This window comes from Heptranchias perlo, chromosome 2 (assembly GCF_035084215.1).
Source record: "Heptranchias perlo isolate sHepPer1 chromosome 2, sHepPer1.hap1, whole genome shotgun sequence".
NCBI lineage: Eukaryota > Metazoa > Chordata > Chondrichthyes > Hexanchiformes > Hexanchidae > Heptranchias > Heptranchias perlo.
Genome location: NC_090326.1, coordinates 95843912 through 95859918, shown reverse-complemented (window position 1 = coordinate 95859918; position 16007 = coordinate 95843912). Strand labels below are relative to the sequence as shown.

Below are 16007 nucleotides of genomic sequence, written 5' to 3'. Positions count from 1 at the left end.
TCTCCCCTTTATAATAGGAACTGATATTTTTGAACCCATGGCACATGACAATTGTAAAGTCCTTTCATAGTATTACCCTGCAGGCTTAACAGGTACTACAGGTAAATGTGGACAGTTTTATAATGGAAAAGCCCATGAGAAGACTGACATAAGGGTTTTCCAATTATTCTAAAATAGAATGTTGCTATCCACTCAGTCATTTTAATATATAAAAGATAGTGTCAGGAACAATTGTCAATACCATCTGTTAATTACTGATCAAGCCAGAGGAACAGTTCTGTCCACAGTAAAAGACATTAGGGAACAAAATCAACTTGATTAAGAGTAAACTGTTTATTCAACAGTGTGAAATTTGTAATACATATTTATTATCTTCCCATTATTACGCAATACCTTACATGCTGAAGCCACCACAGTCGATGAGGTATTACAGGCAACACAGAACACTTCATAACCATGCCCATATCTATTGGAAAGAAGGAAGAAATTTGAGGCACTTTTAAAAGGAGGGAAAAGACATACTGTAAAACCACAGCTCATCTGTAGTTAAGTACTCAAAAAGAGGTCATGATGTAGGCATTTCTCTCTCTCTCTTTGTTGGCAAAGAAACAAAAAATCACATAAGAAGTATGACGCTATAGAACAGTTTCACAGTAAAAGACATGCAATGTACCCTCACTTTATTTGGTGACCATTTCGTTAAGGCTAATGCACAAATGTAAACTTTTATATTGGAGCAGAGAATAGCCAGCCAATTAAATGACAACACAATAGCTTTGGGCTTCACTTAGTTGCAGAATAGATCATGTATGTTTACATCTATGGCCACTAGTCTGTAAGGTGTAGACACTGCTTTTCTTCAGAAGTCTATGGGAAACAAGTTCTGATTTTATGGTCTCATCTGAAGGTGGGACATGATTCCCCACGTATCAACAGCACACCAGTACCTCAACCAAATGGCTATTCTTCGCACGCAAAAACGCTTACACAAACACTTGCTAGCAAGGATCCATAGGCAACAATTAATAGTAGACAGTCTGGCAAACACTCTTCTCCTCCCAACTCATCCCTTCCCCAGGGGTATCAAGATCAACTTTTTTTTTATTGGCAAGGTACGAGACATAAATATTTTCAATGCAATTTTTTAAAATAAAATCATCAACTTAGTAATCAAGTAGGAAATAGAGGTTACAAGACAGTTTTTAAAAGTACAGATAAAAGATTGTAACAAAAGTAATTTGTAAAAAAGAGTTGAAAGAAAAAAAGGGGGAAAAAAGCAGTGAATGAAACAAGAAACAAACAACTGACTGTAAGCATCAGCTGAGACAGCACTACCAATGTCAAATATCTTCAATATTAAATACATGAAAATATTCAGGAACAACAATATAGTTTAATAATTTTGGAAATCTGTTTCTTCTATTGAAATAGCTGTGTAACAAACTATACAGATGAAATAAAAGTTTCATTATGTTGCAACAAATGTGATCTAACTACTGTATTCACTGCATTTGCTACACTACTGTACTTCTACCTGCAGTGTCCACAACATGGGGCATTGCAGCTATCAGCAATAGATGGCATTGATAAAGGATTAAACAATTCCACGACATTCTAGAAAGCTCTTCCTTAGATCAATTTATAAACTAAGTATATATATAATGTATAATTTTATTTATATATATATATATATAAAAAATTATACATTCTTTTGTTCTCCTTTAAAATTCAACAAAAACTAGCAGAGCACCATGAGAAACAGAATGGACCAGATGGACTAGAACATATAGAAGTGAATTATGTCTTGGACCATTGTTCCATTGAGTGCTGATGAGCTCATTTGTTTGAGTGGCATTCAGCTCCCCGCATCACTCAGCTATCTTGTCTGGTGTTGAGGCTGATTGAGGGCCTTCTGTCACATATTTTGATTTGACCAGGTCAAACTACAATTGTTCAGACTTGTGACTTACTAAAAACTGATTTTTTTTTTTTGTTAACCGATAAGGGACTAATTTTGTGCTATAGGCAAAAGGGGAGGAAGCAAAGCAAACATGCAAGAATAAAAATTTAAAAAGTGGTACAAAACCAACAGTATAGAAATAAAGAAAAAACTTGCACTGTGTACAATAACAGTTAATAGAGAATACATTAGGGAATAGAGAACGATGTAAAAAGCCATTTTTACAACCTTTTAAATAAAATTAATAGTATATTTTTATTAGCATATTCATCCAGCAATAAAGCTATTCCTGACATATGATTGGCATTATTACTATAAAGGCTCATTTTAGCATCACAATGTAAGAGCTAAAATATTTTAATAAAACAGCCAACCAGAGTACAAAGAACTCCTGAAACTTAAGCTAGGTTCCCACCACATGACCAATCAGACGTGAACAGGACAGTATCAGAAAGTGGGGTTGAGGTCACTATCAGGCCAGCCATGATCGTATCAAATGGCAGAGCAGGCTCGAGGGGCCAAATGGCCTTCTCCTGCTCTTAATTGTATGTAGAACATGGCAATAGAATATATTTAGTGTTTTTTTTGTTTCTAGCGCTAGGGCAAAGCCAACGAAAGACACCAATTTTGGAATAGCAAAAATTGCAGCACATATTTGTTGTTTTACTGAGAAGCATGGTCTGTGCGTGTTTAAATCCAATTTAAATCACTTTACCAACTGCCCGCTGTGGAGCAAAAGCCCCATTGGAAATGTACTGTCTCTTTTGTGCACTGCTTTTTCACCAACACAGTAATGTAGCACAATGATAGGTGACAATTACTGAACATTTTTCTTTTTCATGTGAAAAGCACAGATACAAATCTGCACATTGTCGCTCAGACATTTGTGCTTAATTAGCATCAATTTTATATTTTAAGGAAAAGAAACCGACAGCATTATTGTATCCAACATATATTTTGATTAGTACTGAAGGTAACGAGTAGAGGAAGCTCATGTTCTGCCTCAACTCCAACCACTTGACCCAGTTCTATCAATATAGCAGGCTAGTAATCTACGCAGAAAAGGCAACTCTATTGCAAGGTAAGTGATCTACCAGGCTTCACTCATTTTCCACAAGCACTAACATTTTTTTTCTTTGAGTACTGTATAACATACTGATTTTAAAAAGGAGGAGATGTGCTTTTTACAACCCTTTCAAATCTATGGGGTAATTTATGCATCCAGTCAGCGGGGAAGCGCTCCTACTGTCAATGCAAAACGGAAATTCAGACATACACTGTCCATAATTGTCCGATCATTAATTACTCCTTAAATCCTCATTTCAAAAATTTACACAGTGCATAGAGAACACGGGGAAAAATGACCAGAATGGTTTCCTCTCTGTACACCCAGAGTTGCATGTGAAAAATGCAGGCAAGGCGAAGCAAAGCAAAAGGATTTCTGTGCACAGACTTAGTTTGTAATGTGTTACACTTACTACAAAATAAAGAGGTTAATCTTGGAAGCCCTGTCTCTATTCGTTGTTTTTACTTTGCTCAGTTTTAGACTCTAACTTCACTTTTATCTTCTAAACCAAAAGCAAAATACTGCGGATGCTGGAAATCTGAAATAAAAACAGAAAATGCTGGAAACATTCAACAGGTCAGGCAGCATCTGTGGAGAAAGAAACAGAGTTAACGTTTCAGGTCGATGACCGTTGGAACGTCATCCTCTCCTCCCCAATAATCACTCGTTCACCAATTTATGGCACATGAACTTGAAAATCCTTATCCTCATTTACAAATCCCACCATAGCCTCACTCCACCCTACCTCTGCAACCTATTCTAGCTCTACATCCCTGCTTGCATCTTCATCGTTACGACCCTGGCCTACTGTCTATCATCAATGTCAAAACCTTCAGCCATCTTGCCCCCACACTTTGAATTCAGCCGCCTACCCTAACTCATTCCTTACACCTGCTCGGGTCCAACCCCTACCAGTGAAGTGCTTTGGGAAAAGGCACTATAATGCAAGTTTCTTTATTTCTCCCAAAATATATTGGAATTTTTAAAAACTAAATAATTGGAACATCCACCCCTTAACCAATCAAAATTCAGTACAGTACTGCCATTCAGCAAGAATGTGCGATTTAGGCAATCTATTTAATCATGTTATGCTGATCAGTTAAGGCTTACTTCACATTACTTTGTAATGGCAGACACTTGTTCTGCAGTTATAACCGTACCACAGATATAGTTTCAGAATGGAACTTGCTTTCAGCTGGCAGTACAGAATTATACATAACAGTGAATACGCTTAAAAAGTACTTTGGGACAGCATGAGGATGTGATAAAGTGATATATAAATGCAAGTTTTTTCTTCATTTCTATACTGTTGGCTTGGCACCACTGTGGTAAGGGCAAGTCATCTGTACATGCATATTTTAAAATGCATGCACAGAGCTTTGATAAACAATATCCAAAAATAAATGGCAGCCCATATACTGCATACAACATGAAACCCAAGAGTTTTAGACAACCTACTTAAGATGATTTTTCACATAAAGCTAAAATCTGAACTTGCACTTATTTGGCTCTATCTTGTGTTGCTGCAAAGTTGAAACTATTTGCAGAAACATAAAATAGATGGCACATATAATTTTTGCTAATGTCATCATAGCAATTAATATTTAAGTTTTTATTGCACATTGTTCATCTTTTTAAAACATTGGCATTCTTCTGAAAATTTTCCACTTCTATCACCGTGGACTACCTTTCAGATAAATGGCCAAGAACAACTTCAAATTCTTCCAAGTCAACAAAGTGCACCTCTGCCAAAAACTAAAGCAAGCTGGCCACTACTTGGCCCATTTTTTTTTGCAAGGGCAAGACGTTGCCACCAGTTACCCAAATGTGAATTAACAAAAAACTCAACAAATCTGAACATCATGCCCTGCTGGGAGTACAAACTAGAGCAACAGATGGGGCTTGCACTTAGGTACTGTTTCCTGTGAACTTGAATCTAATATACAGTATCTGCCAGATGGAAGCAGGCACAGGTGTACATGATCATAATCGGTGTAGGAGACAGTCTTATTTGCACACAAAATACCTACCATATATATGGGCATTGTGCTTAACAGACATCATCATTATTTCCATCTGTTCTCAAATATGATTTACCCAATTCACAGCATGCCATACATGCACAGGAAAAGATAGAGACAAAAAGGGGAATATCATCCTAGATATGAGTGAGTTATCATCTTTTATGAGGTGCGCAGTAGAGATCTACCCTATGGACATGAGTATTGGGGAACAGGTGGCATAACATGGGTGTATTAGCAAGTGTGCACAACCAAATAGAGCTAATTTCTGTCTCCAATCAGTTGGCATATTTTCAAATTTAACACATTGTAAACATATATCACGGGTCAGCTTTCATACAACAGGTAGTCAAGCGCAACTACAATAGAACTTAGTGTGATACTAAGTGTAGATTAGATTCACACGTGCATGGATAAGGAATCAAGGAAATCAAACCATCTGCTCAATAACATGGGTCTGAGTCACTGAAAGAGAAGGCAATATAAAAAATTGTTTCTGTTAATAACAGTCTGAGATAGTAACAGGACAGAAACCACTTGTTTGCATCCCTTTAATGTTTAAAATGCAGCTCTACTAATTTCAAGTTGTAGTAAAATAATTAATAAGTGTAAGCCATTTAGGGAGGACAGGAGTGTAAAAAAAGAAAATTATAAATTTACAAAGATCTATAATTATTGAAAAAAAAATCAAGATCATCCAAACTCTACTGGTCTAAGCTCAAGGCCATTGCAGCTGTGCAGGGTCACCTGCAGCATTTCAACAGAAAGGCCCAGTGTACTTAAAATCAAGATACAATGAGACAGGAAGAAAAGGGGAAAAGTACTGAGGGAATAGTAATTGCAGCCAGTTACAATGATAATGCAGACAAAAATTAACTATAAAAAAAACATTAGAAATGAGTAACTGAAATGTAGAATCAGGTACATATTACTTGGACACAATTCTTATACTTAATGTATTTGAAATCAGTTAGCACAATACAAAATATTACATGCAGAAACCTTATCCCACAGATGCATTTAATGTCTAAGCTAACTCCTGGGAACACGAGAATAAATAGAGCTCCTTTCTGATTTGCTGCATAAAATAGAAAGAGGCCTGTCATTCTTGATATTTTGGCTATTACATTGGCTAAAAAAGTCCTTGGCTAAATTTCTGCCAAATGGTAATTTTTTTTTAAAAAGTTGCTCCCATCTCTGAAAGAGACACAGGAGCGGGAAGGTAGAAGAAACCAGCTACCTAAATGTTTTAAACTTCACAAAAAGGTTAGAAACGTTAAAAATATTGTATTATAGTGAAACCTTGATTACCTATCATAATAGAAGAGATCCCCTAAGGCAGAAATGTTCAGCTTTTTGCACCAAGGGGTTGGATATGTGTGCTACAATTTTATTAGACAGAAAATCATGGACGAATTGCACACAATTTCCTAACTGGTACTTGTGGCAGGCAGGACTCTGAGCCAGGAGTGTGCAATTAGAAAATTTACCTTTACGTTTTAAATTTCCCAGCTGACTCACAAGCAATTAATTAAAACATTTCCAAAAATCACAGGACTTGAGCGTTGGCAACACTGTTTGTGCTTTCTTTTGACATAAATAAAAAAATCCAACAAACAAATATTTAAATAAAAAAAAGTCAAACAAACTTACATTAATATATTAAGTTTTTCATCTAGTGCACATTTCCAGTCTGTCACACTTATTTCCTGTGTCATGATTTTGTCACGCCTCAGCGTAATGTCTGGGTATTACCTTTAACCACAAGGATACATACTTATTATGTTTATCTTTCAGTCCCCGCTTTGATTCACCAAGCTCCGGCACTCAGATCTATTCCTCCAGGTGGCACTGCCTGTACTTTTTAATTTTTTTTTGAGCTAGAATCGTAGAATGGATACAGCACAGAAGGAGGCCATTCAGTCCATCGAGCCAGTGCTGGCTCTTTTTAAGAGCAACCCAGTTCGTCCCATTCCCCCACTCTTTCCCCGTAGCCCTGCAAATTTTTTCCCTTCAAGCATTTATCCAATTCCTTTTTGAAAGCCACGACTGAATCTGCTTCCACCACCATTTCAGGCAGCACATTCCAGATCATAACTATTCACTGCGTAAAAAAGTTCTTCCGCATGTCGCCTTTGGTTCTTTTGTCGATCACCTTAAATCTGTGTCCTCTGGTTCTCGACCCTTCCACCAACTGGAACAGTTTCTCTTCATTTACTTTATCTAAATCCTTCATGAATTTGAACACTTCCATCAAATCTCCTCTTAACCTTCTCTGCTCGAAGGAGAACAACCCAGCTTCTCCAGTCTATCGACGCAACTGAAGTCCCTCATCCCTGGAACCATTCTGGTAAATCTTTTCTACACCCTCTCTTAGGCCTTCACATCCCTCCTTAAGTGGGTTGCGCAGAATTGGACACAATACTTCAGCTGTGGCCGAACCAGTGTTTTATAAAGGTTCAACATAATTTCCATGCTTTTGTACTCGCTGCCTCTATTTATAAAGCCCAGGATCCTGTATGCTTTTTTTAAATCGCTATCTCAACCTGTCCTGCCACCGTCAAAGATTTGTGCACATATACCCCCAGGGCTCTCTGTTCCTACGTCCTCTTTAGAATTGTATTGTTTAGTTTATATTGCCTCTGCTCATTCTTCCTACCAAAATGTATCACTTCACCCTTTTCTGCGTTAAATTTCATCTGCCACGTGTCCACCTATTCCAGTAGCCTGTCTATGCCCTCTTGAATTCCATTACTATTCTCGTCACTGTTTACTACACTTCCAAGTTTTGTGTCATTTGCAAATTTTAAAATTGTGCCTTGTACACCCAAGTCCAAGTCATTAATATATATCAAAAAAAGCAGTGGTCCTAGTACCGACCCCTGGAGAACACCTCCCTCCAGTCTGAAAAACAACCCTTCACCACTACTCTCTATTTCCTGTCACTTAGACAATTTTGTGTCCATGCTGCCAGTGCTCCTTTTATTCCATGGCCTTCAATTTTGCTGACAAACCTTCTGGGCTCGATGTTAGCAGGGCTGCGGGTTCACGGCGGGGGGGGCTATTGGACTCGTGGGTAACTCACCCGGTGAAATTAGACTGCCCCCCGCGCGATCGCAGCCTAATTAGATCCACTTGCCTGGTCTTCCAGGTTTCCCACTGCTGATCTGCGTTTCGGGCAGACTGCGCATGCGCAGTAAGCTCTGTCAGCTGGAGGAGCTCTATTTAAAGGGGCAGTCCTCCACTGACAGATGCTGCCACAAATAGGAAAAATTACAGCATGGAGCAGCCCAGGGGGAAGGGTGCTCCCAGTTTAATGATGCCTCACTCCAGGTATCATTAGATGGGGTGAGGAGGAGGGGGGAGGACAGAGATCTTCCCCACGGCGGGCGGGAGGAAGCGGCCTGCCTCTGAAACCAGGAAGGCCTGGCTCGGGGTGGCAGAGGAGGTCACCTGCACCACCAACATATCGCCCACCTGCATACAGTGCAGGAGGCGCTCCAATGACCTAAGTAGGTCAGCCAAAGTGAGTACACTTACTCATTCCCCTACACTCCATCTGCCACATCACCGCCCCCACCCCACATCTCCTTCTGCACTGCCAACACTACTCTGTCACATCACCCCTCATACCCACTCAAACCTCATCCTCATCTTACCTGCACTTACTCACCTCACCAGTACTCATCCCGCCACTACCACTCAACCCAATCCTCATACAATCTCATGGCTCTATCTCATACTCACCCTCTCGTGCATCTCTTTTACAGTCAGCCTCACTCAACCTGCCACTACCTGTGCTGCAGCCACAGGGCATGCATCACATATGTGCAGTAGACAGCGTAAGGCAAACGTGTCGTGAGCATCAAGGGGATGCACAAGGGTGTTTGAGGGTTTGTCATGGTTTATACTTATATTGCATTTCTGACCAACTCACATTACATATTATATTGGCACCACTACTGCCACGTCTATGCGAATCTTGTCTGGTTTGTGCAATTATGCCCTTTCCTGAGGATCACAATGAAGACCCACAACTGATGACATCCATTGTGTCACTGCAGAGTGGTGTTGGTGTATTTGCAGGGCTCTTTTGTGGAGACGTCGACGATGTCCCTGGTGGCACCCTGGAAGGATGCGGAGGAGAAGTTGTTGAGGGCAGTGGTGACTTTGACAGCGACAGGTAAGATGATGGTGCTCGGGCCAGCCGGGAGCAGCTCGGCATGAAGGAGGCTGCAGATGTCCTCGACTACATGTCGAGTGACTGAGCCTCCGTGTGCATTGCTGCTCAGAGAGGTCCAGGAAGCTGAGCCTCGGCCTGTGGACCCTGTGGTGAGGGTAGTGCCTTCTGCGACGCGTCTCTCTCTGCGGTTGCCCTCCCTCCTGCTGTGCAGGTGGATGTATCACAGCACTCTGTTGTGGAGCTCCACGTGTCAGAGGTGGACGGTGTGGCCGGCGAGGCTGTTCGCCCTCCGAGGAGGTCATAACTGCAGCTACGGCGGCCCCCATTTGGAAGGTGTAGGTCTGAGGGGGTCCGCAAGGTAGGTAAGTGTGTCCTCACACCGGGGTTGCGGTTCCAGGTCGGTGAATTTTCTTGTTAGGAGGAGGGTGGTGGAGGCCAACCTTTGTCCAATGTGACGGAGTGACCTCCTGCGATGTTGAAGGGTCTCCCCCCCCACCCCCCACCTGTCGAATGGACCTTTGCAGCTGCCACAGGCTGCTGGCTGCAACACCTCTGTTTGAACTGGGAGTGTTTCCCCCAGTATGGGAAACAGTCTCAGTTCAGTGTAAAATCCCACCCCTCCTAATAAAACAGCGCAATCAGGTCTGTAAACGACTTGAACAAGCAACATAAATACTTTCAAGTGGCATCCCGCTGGCTTTAATTGCCTGCGGGATTCCCACCAGCGGAGGCTGCGCGCGCACGCCAGCGCGTCAGCGGGGAACCCGGAAGTGGGCGGGTTGGAGCCGGGCTCCGGACCCGCTCCGGGATTCCCCGATTTTCGGAGCCCCCCCACCAGTAACGCACCCGATAGCGGGTGCTAAAATGGAGCCCATTATGTGGCACTTTATCAAGGAGGATGCAAAGAGACTTCAAGGGGATATAGAAAGGATAAGTGAGTGTGCAAGAACATGGCAGATGGAATATAATGTGGAGAAATGTGAAGTTATCCACTTTGGTAGGAAAAACAGAAATGCAGAGTATTTTTTAAAATGGAGAGAGATTGGGAAATGTTGATGTTCAAAAGGGACCTGGGTGTCCTTGTACATGAGTCACTGAAAGCTAACATGCAGGTACAGCAAGCAATTAGGAAGTCAAATGATATGTTGGCCTTTATTACAAGAGGATTTGAGTACAGGAGTAAAGATGTCTTACTGCAATTATATAGGACCTGGGTGAGACCGCACCTGGAGTATTGTGCACAATTTTGGTCTCCTTACCTAAGGACATAAGAAATAGAAGTGGGAGTAGGCCATCCGACCCCTTGAGCCTGCTCTGCCATTCAACAAGATCATGGCTGATCTTCTACCTCAATGCCATTTTCTTGCATTATCCCCATATCCCTTGATGCCTTTAATATCTAGAAATCTATCGATCGCTGTTTTGAATGTACTCGATGACTGAGCCTCCACAGCCCTCTGGGGTAGAGAATTCCAAAGATTCACCACCCTTTGAGTGAAGACATTTCTCCTCATCTCAATCCTAAATGGCCTACCCCTTATTCTGAGACTGTGACCCCTGGTTCTAGACACCCCAGCCAGGGGAAACATCCTCCTCACATCTACCCTGTCGAGCCCTTTAAGAATTTTGTATGTTTCAATGAGATCACCTCTAATTCTTCTAAACTCTCGAGAATACAGGCTTAGTCTACGACATACGACATCCCGCCATCATTTCCTCATACGACAATCCCGCCATCCCAGGAATCAGTCTGGTGAACCTTCGTGTTTTTCTCTCTCTCTCTCTCTCTCTCTGGCAAGCACATCCTTTCTTAGGTAAGGAGGCCAAAATTGTACACAATACTCCAGGTGCAGTCTCACCAAGGCCCTATATAATTGCAGTAAGACGTCTTTACTCCTGTACTCAAATCCTCTTGTAATAAAAGCCAAATTACCATTTGCTTTCCTAATTGCTTGCTGCACCTGCATGTTAGTTTTCAGTAATTCATGTACAAGGACATCCAGGTCCCTTTGAACATCAACATTTCCTAATCTCTCACCATTTTAAAAAAATACTCTGCATTTCTGTTTTTCCTACCAAAGTGGATGACTCCACATTTTTCCACATTATATTTTATCTGCCATGTTCTTGCCCTCTCACTTAGCCTGTCTATATCCCCTTGAAGCCTCTTTGCATCCTCTTCACAACTCACATTCCCACCTAGTTTTGTGTCATCACTAAACTTGGAAATATTACATTTCATCCTTAAGAAAGGATATACTTGCCATTGAGGGCGTGCAACGAAGGTTCACCAGTCTGATTCCTGGGATGGCAGGATTGTCGTATGAGGAGAGATTGAGTCGACTAGGCCTGTATTCTCTAGAGTTTTGAAGAATGAGAGGTGATCTCATTGAAACATACAAAATTCTTACAGGGCTCGACAGGGTTGATGCAGGGAGGATGTTTCCCCTGCCAGGGGAGTCTCGAACCAGGGGTCACAGTCTCAGAATAAGGGGTAGGCTATTTAGGACTGAGATGAGGGAAAATTTCTTCACTCAGGGGTGGTGAATCTTTGGAATTCTCTATTCCAGAGGGCTGTGGAGACTCAGTCATTGAGTACATTCAAAACAGAGATCGATAGATTTCTAGATATTAAAGGCATCAAAGGATATGGGAATAGTGCAGGAAAATGGCATTGAGGTAGAAGATCAGCGATGATCTTGTTGAATGGCAGAGCAGGCTCAAGGGGGTGGAGGACCTACTCCTGCTCCTGTTTCTTATGTTCAAACGCCTTTTGAAAGTCCATATACACAACATCAACAGTATTGCCCTCATCAACTCTCTGTTACCTCAACAAAAAAACTCAATCTAGTTACTTGAACACGATTTTGCCATTAACAATCTGTGCTAGCTTTCCTCAATTAAAATCCCCATTTGTCCAAGTGACTGTTAATTTTGTCCCAGATTATCGTTTCTAAAAGCTTCCCCACCACTGAGGTTAAACTGACTGGCCTGCAGTTGCTGGGTTTATCCTTACACCCTTTTTTGAACAACAGTGTAACATTTGCAATTCTCCAGTCCTCTGGCACCACCCCCGTATCCAAGGATGATTGGAAGATTACGGCCAGTACCTCCACAATTTCCATCCTTACTTCCCTCAGCAACCTAGGATGCATCCCATCCGGACTGGGTGATTTATCCACTTTAAGTACAGTGAGCCTTTCTAGTACCTCCTCTTTTTTAATCTTTAGTCCATCCAGTATCTCAACTACCTCTGCTGTTACTGTAGCTTTGGCAGCATCTTCTTCCTTGGTAAAGACAGGTGCAAAGCACTCATATAGTACCTCAGCCATGCTCTCTGCCTCCATACATAGATCTCCTTTTTGGTCCCTAGTCGGTCCCAACTCTCCTCTTAGTACCTGTTTACTGTCTATATGCCTTTGAGACTTTTGGATTCCCATTTATGTTAGCCGCCAGTCTATTCTCATACACTCCCTTTGCCCCTCTTATTTCCTTTTTCACTTCCCCTCTGAACTTTCGATACTCAGCCTGATTCTCACTTGTTTTATCAATCTGACATCTGTTATATACCCCTTTTTACTGTTCCATCTTACGGTCTATCTCTTTCGTCATCCAGGGAGCTCTGGCTTCAGTTGCCCTACCTTTCCCCATCGTGGGAATGTACCTAGACTGTACCTGAACCATCTCCTCTGAATGGTCGTCCATGATGGATGAGTTGGTAAAGTCGAGTTGGGTATCATCAGCCTACATGTAAAAGCTGACCCCACGCTTCTAGATAACATCATCAAGGGGCAGTACATAAATGATGAAGAGGATGAAATCCTGGTGTGCACCAAAAGTTGATCATGCAGGCATGGGTAGTGAAACCTTTCACGAAGAAAATGTTCACAGGGCAATAGGTAGGAGCAAAACCAGGAGACCAATTGCAGAGGAGAGATGGCTGAGGACTGTGATTTAATTAAACAACTAATTAGAAAAACACCACTTCTCAAAGATTAGGGATAAAGCAAGTAACTTACAGCTTCTGAACTTCAGCCCAGAGTGTGTTCTGTAAAAGATGATCTTCTGAGGGGGGCTCTGGAAGAAATTGGTGGAAAATAATGAATCAAATGGAAAGAACTTTCTTTTAAATATATAAACTTCATATTTTATAATTTTGAAACATCTGTCGTCCTTACATGATAGGTATTCATACTAGAATATATGGACCACATGCGGTTCACAAGCCCAGATAATATAGCACATGAAGCCCTGGCAACTGCTTATTCATGTTTACATTTCTTACTTCTGTTAGAATTTTTTGTAGACCTGGAAGTTTGCAAAGAGCATTTTCAGCACTATTGTCTCATTGGTGGATAAATCCTAAATTTGAACATCATGAACCTTTATTATCAGCAACTCGAGACATAAGCAAACTAATGGGGACACTGCCTTAAAGTCTATATGTGGTTCATGATACGCCTCAAAGCTGCCCTTGAAATCCCGACGTCCCTCCACGTCCATTCGTGTGCGCATTTTGGTTGCCACTCCAGAACCAAGTCCATTACTTCTATCTCCCTGTTTTTCTCTTGGCCCCTTCTGTCCTGTCTCCTCCTCTTCCCGTCACTCAGTCATGTCACCTTTCATTTCTCCCTTCTTGGATACGTTGCCTCCCCAAGCCTTACCCCAACCCATCACCTCTCCTCTGCCTTTCTACTCTCCTGTCACCATTCCAGGCTTGAATCACCCTTGGATAAGCTCACAGCTACCTTCTGGGCCTCTCTTGGCATTCTCCGAAAAACCCATTGAAGCTTCCGTTGCTGCCTTCTGAGCAGCGTTCCCAATTGTACCGTCCTCCTCTCACACTGACCTTTCCGCCCAACATGCCCGCTGGGGGCTAACCTTGCCAAACTCTTTCCCATCCCGCCCACCCCATCTAGCACTGTTATCTAGGACTCCTGCCAGCGGATCAACAACAGTATCCCTCTCCTCAACTCCCTCCAGAATGTCCATTTACTTGCAAACAAAACCCTTGCCATCAACAATCTACATCCTGGTTTTGACTGAAACTTGGCTCACAGATCACAAACTCTTGCCCCTCACTGAAGCCTCCCCCACCAAACCACCACTTGCACCTCCCCCCACCCGCAGTGGTGGCAGTGTGGTCCTTATCACCAAATCACATTTTGGTCTCTTCCCCCTACTCCTCTGGTACTTTTTCCTCCTTCGAGCAACTCACTATGTTTTACTCCACCCTCCGCCCCCCTCAACCTCCTTTAAAATCCTCATTCTCTACTGCTCCCCTAAGCCCTACACCAGGTTTCTAACAGAGATATCCGCCCTGTCTTCCTCCTTCAGTCTCAGCATTAAGCTAGGGTTAATCCTTCGTGAGTTGAATCTTCATCTCAACTCCCGTAGCCCTCTCTCCTCTGAATTAATTGTCCTCCGGTGCTCCCTGAACCGCACCATAGAAACTTACTACCCGTACCCACAGCCAGCCCTCGACCTTGCCATCTCATATGGCCTCCCTCCCACAGAAAAGGCCATTTGCTTTTAGTGAGAGTGACTGCCCTGGACATCAAGGCAGCATTTGACAGAGTGTGGCATTGAGCAGCCCTAGTAAAATTGAAGTCAATGGGAATCAGGGGGAAAACTCTCCAATGGTTGGGTCCATACTTAGCACAAAGGAAGATAGTAGCAGTTGTTGGAGGCCAATCATCTCAGCCCCAGGACATTGCTGCAGGAGTTCCTCAGGGCAGTGTCCTCGGCCCAGCCACCTTCAGCTGCTTCATCAATGCCCTTCCCTCCATCAAAGTCAGAAGTGGGGATGTTCGCTGATAATTGCAGTGTTCAGTTCCATTCACAACCCCTCAGATAATGAAGCAGTCCGTGCCCGCATGCAGCAAGACCTGGGCAACATCCAGGTTTGGGCTGATAATTGGCAAGCAACGTTCGCGCCAGACAAGTGGCAGGCAATGACCATCTCAAACAAGAGAGAGTCTAACCACCTCCCCTTGACATTCAACGGCATTACCATCGCCGAACCCCCACCATCAACATCCTGGGGGTCACCATTGACCAGAAACTTAACTGGACCAGCCACATAAATACCATGGCTACAAGAGCAGGTCAGAGGCTGGGTATTCTACAGCAAGTGACTCACCTCCTGACTCCCCAAAGTCTTTCCACCATTTACAAGGCACAAGTCAAGAGTGAGATGGAATACTCTCCACTTCCTTGGATGAGTGCAGCTCTAACAACACTCAAGAAGCTCGACACCATCCAGGACAAAGCAGCCAGCTTGATTGGCACCCCATCCACCACCGTAAACATTCATTCCCTCCATCACTGGTACACCATGGCTGCAGTGTGTACCATCTACAAGATGCACGGCAGCAACTCCCAAACCTGCAACCTCTACCATCCAGAAGTTCGAGGGCAACGGGCGCATGGGAAGACCACGACCTGCACGTTCCCGTCCAAGCTGCCCCGTCCCGTCTGACTTAGAAATATATCACCGCTCCTTCTTCGTCGCAGGGTCAAAATTCTGGAACTCACAACCTAACTTAACAGCACTGTGGGAGAACCTTCACCACACGGACTGCAACAGTTCAAGGCGGCAGCTCACCACCACCTTCTCAAGGGCAATTAGGGCTGGGCAATAAATGCTGGTCTTGCCAGCAACGCCCACATCCCATGAACGAATAGAAAAAAAGTCCGACTACTTTCTTGTATCTCTCACCACCCACACCCCCCCTACTGGCCCCAATTCCTTCATCGTCCATGCCTAGAAAAAAA

The 16007-nt window shown here is 42.9% G+C and overlaps 1 protein-coding gene across 1 annotated transcript in view; it reads right to left on the bottom strand.

The window, feature by feature from the left end:
- elp2 (elongator acetyltransferase complex subunit 2) overlaps positions 1–16007 on the bottom strand; it is a 139790-nt gene that overhangs the window by 50528 nt on the left and 73255 nt on the right. Inside the window, exons 16-17 of the mRNA XM_068004524.1 lie at positions 13250–13307; positions 394–466 (exon numbers count right to left, since the gene is read on the bottom strand). Coding sequence (XP_067860625.1) covers positions 394–466; positions 13250–13307 — 131 coding nt within the window. The remainder of the gene's footprint in view (positions 1–393; positions 467–13249; positions 13308–16007) is intronic.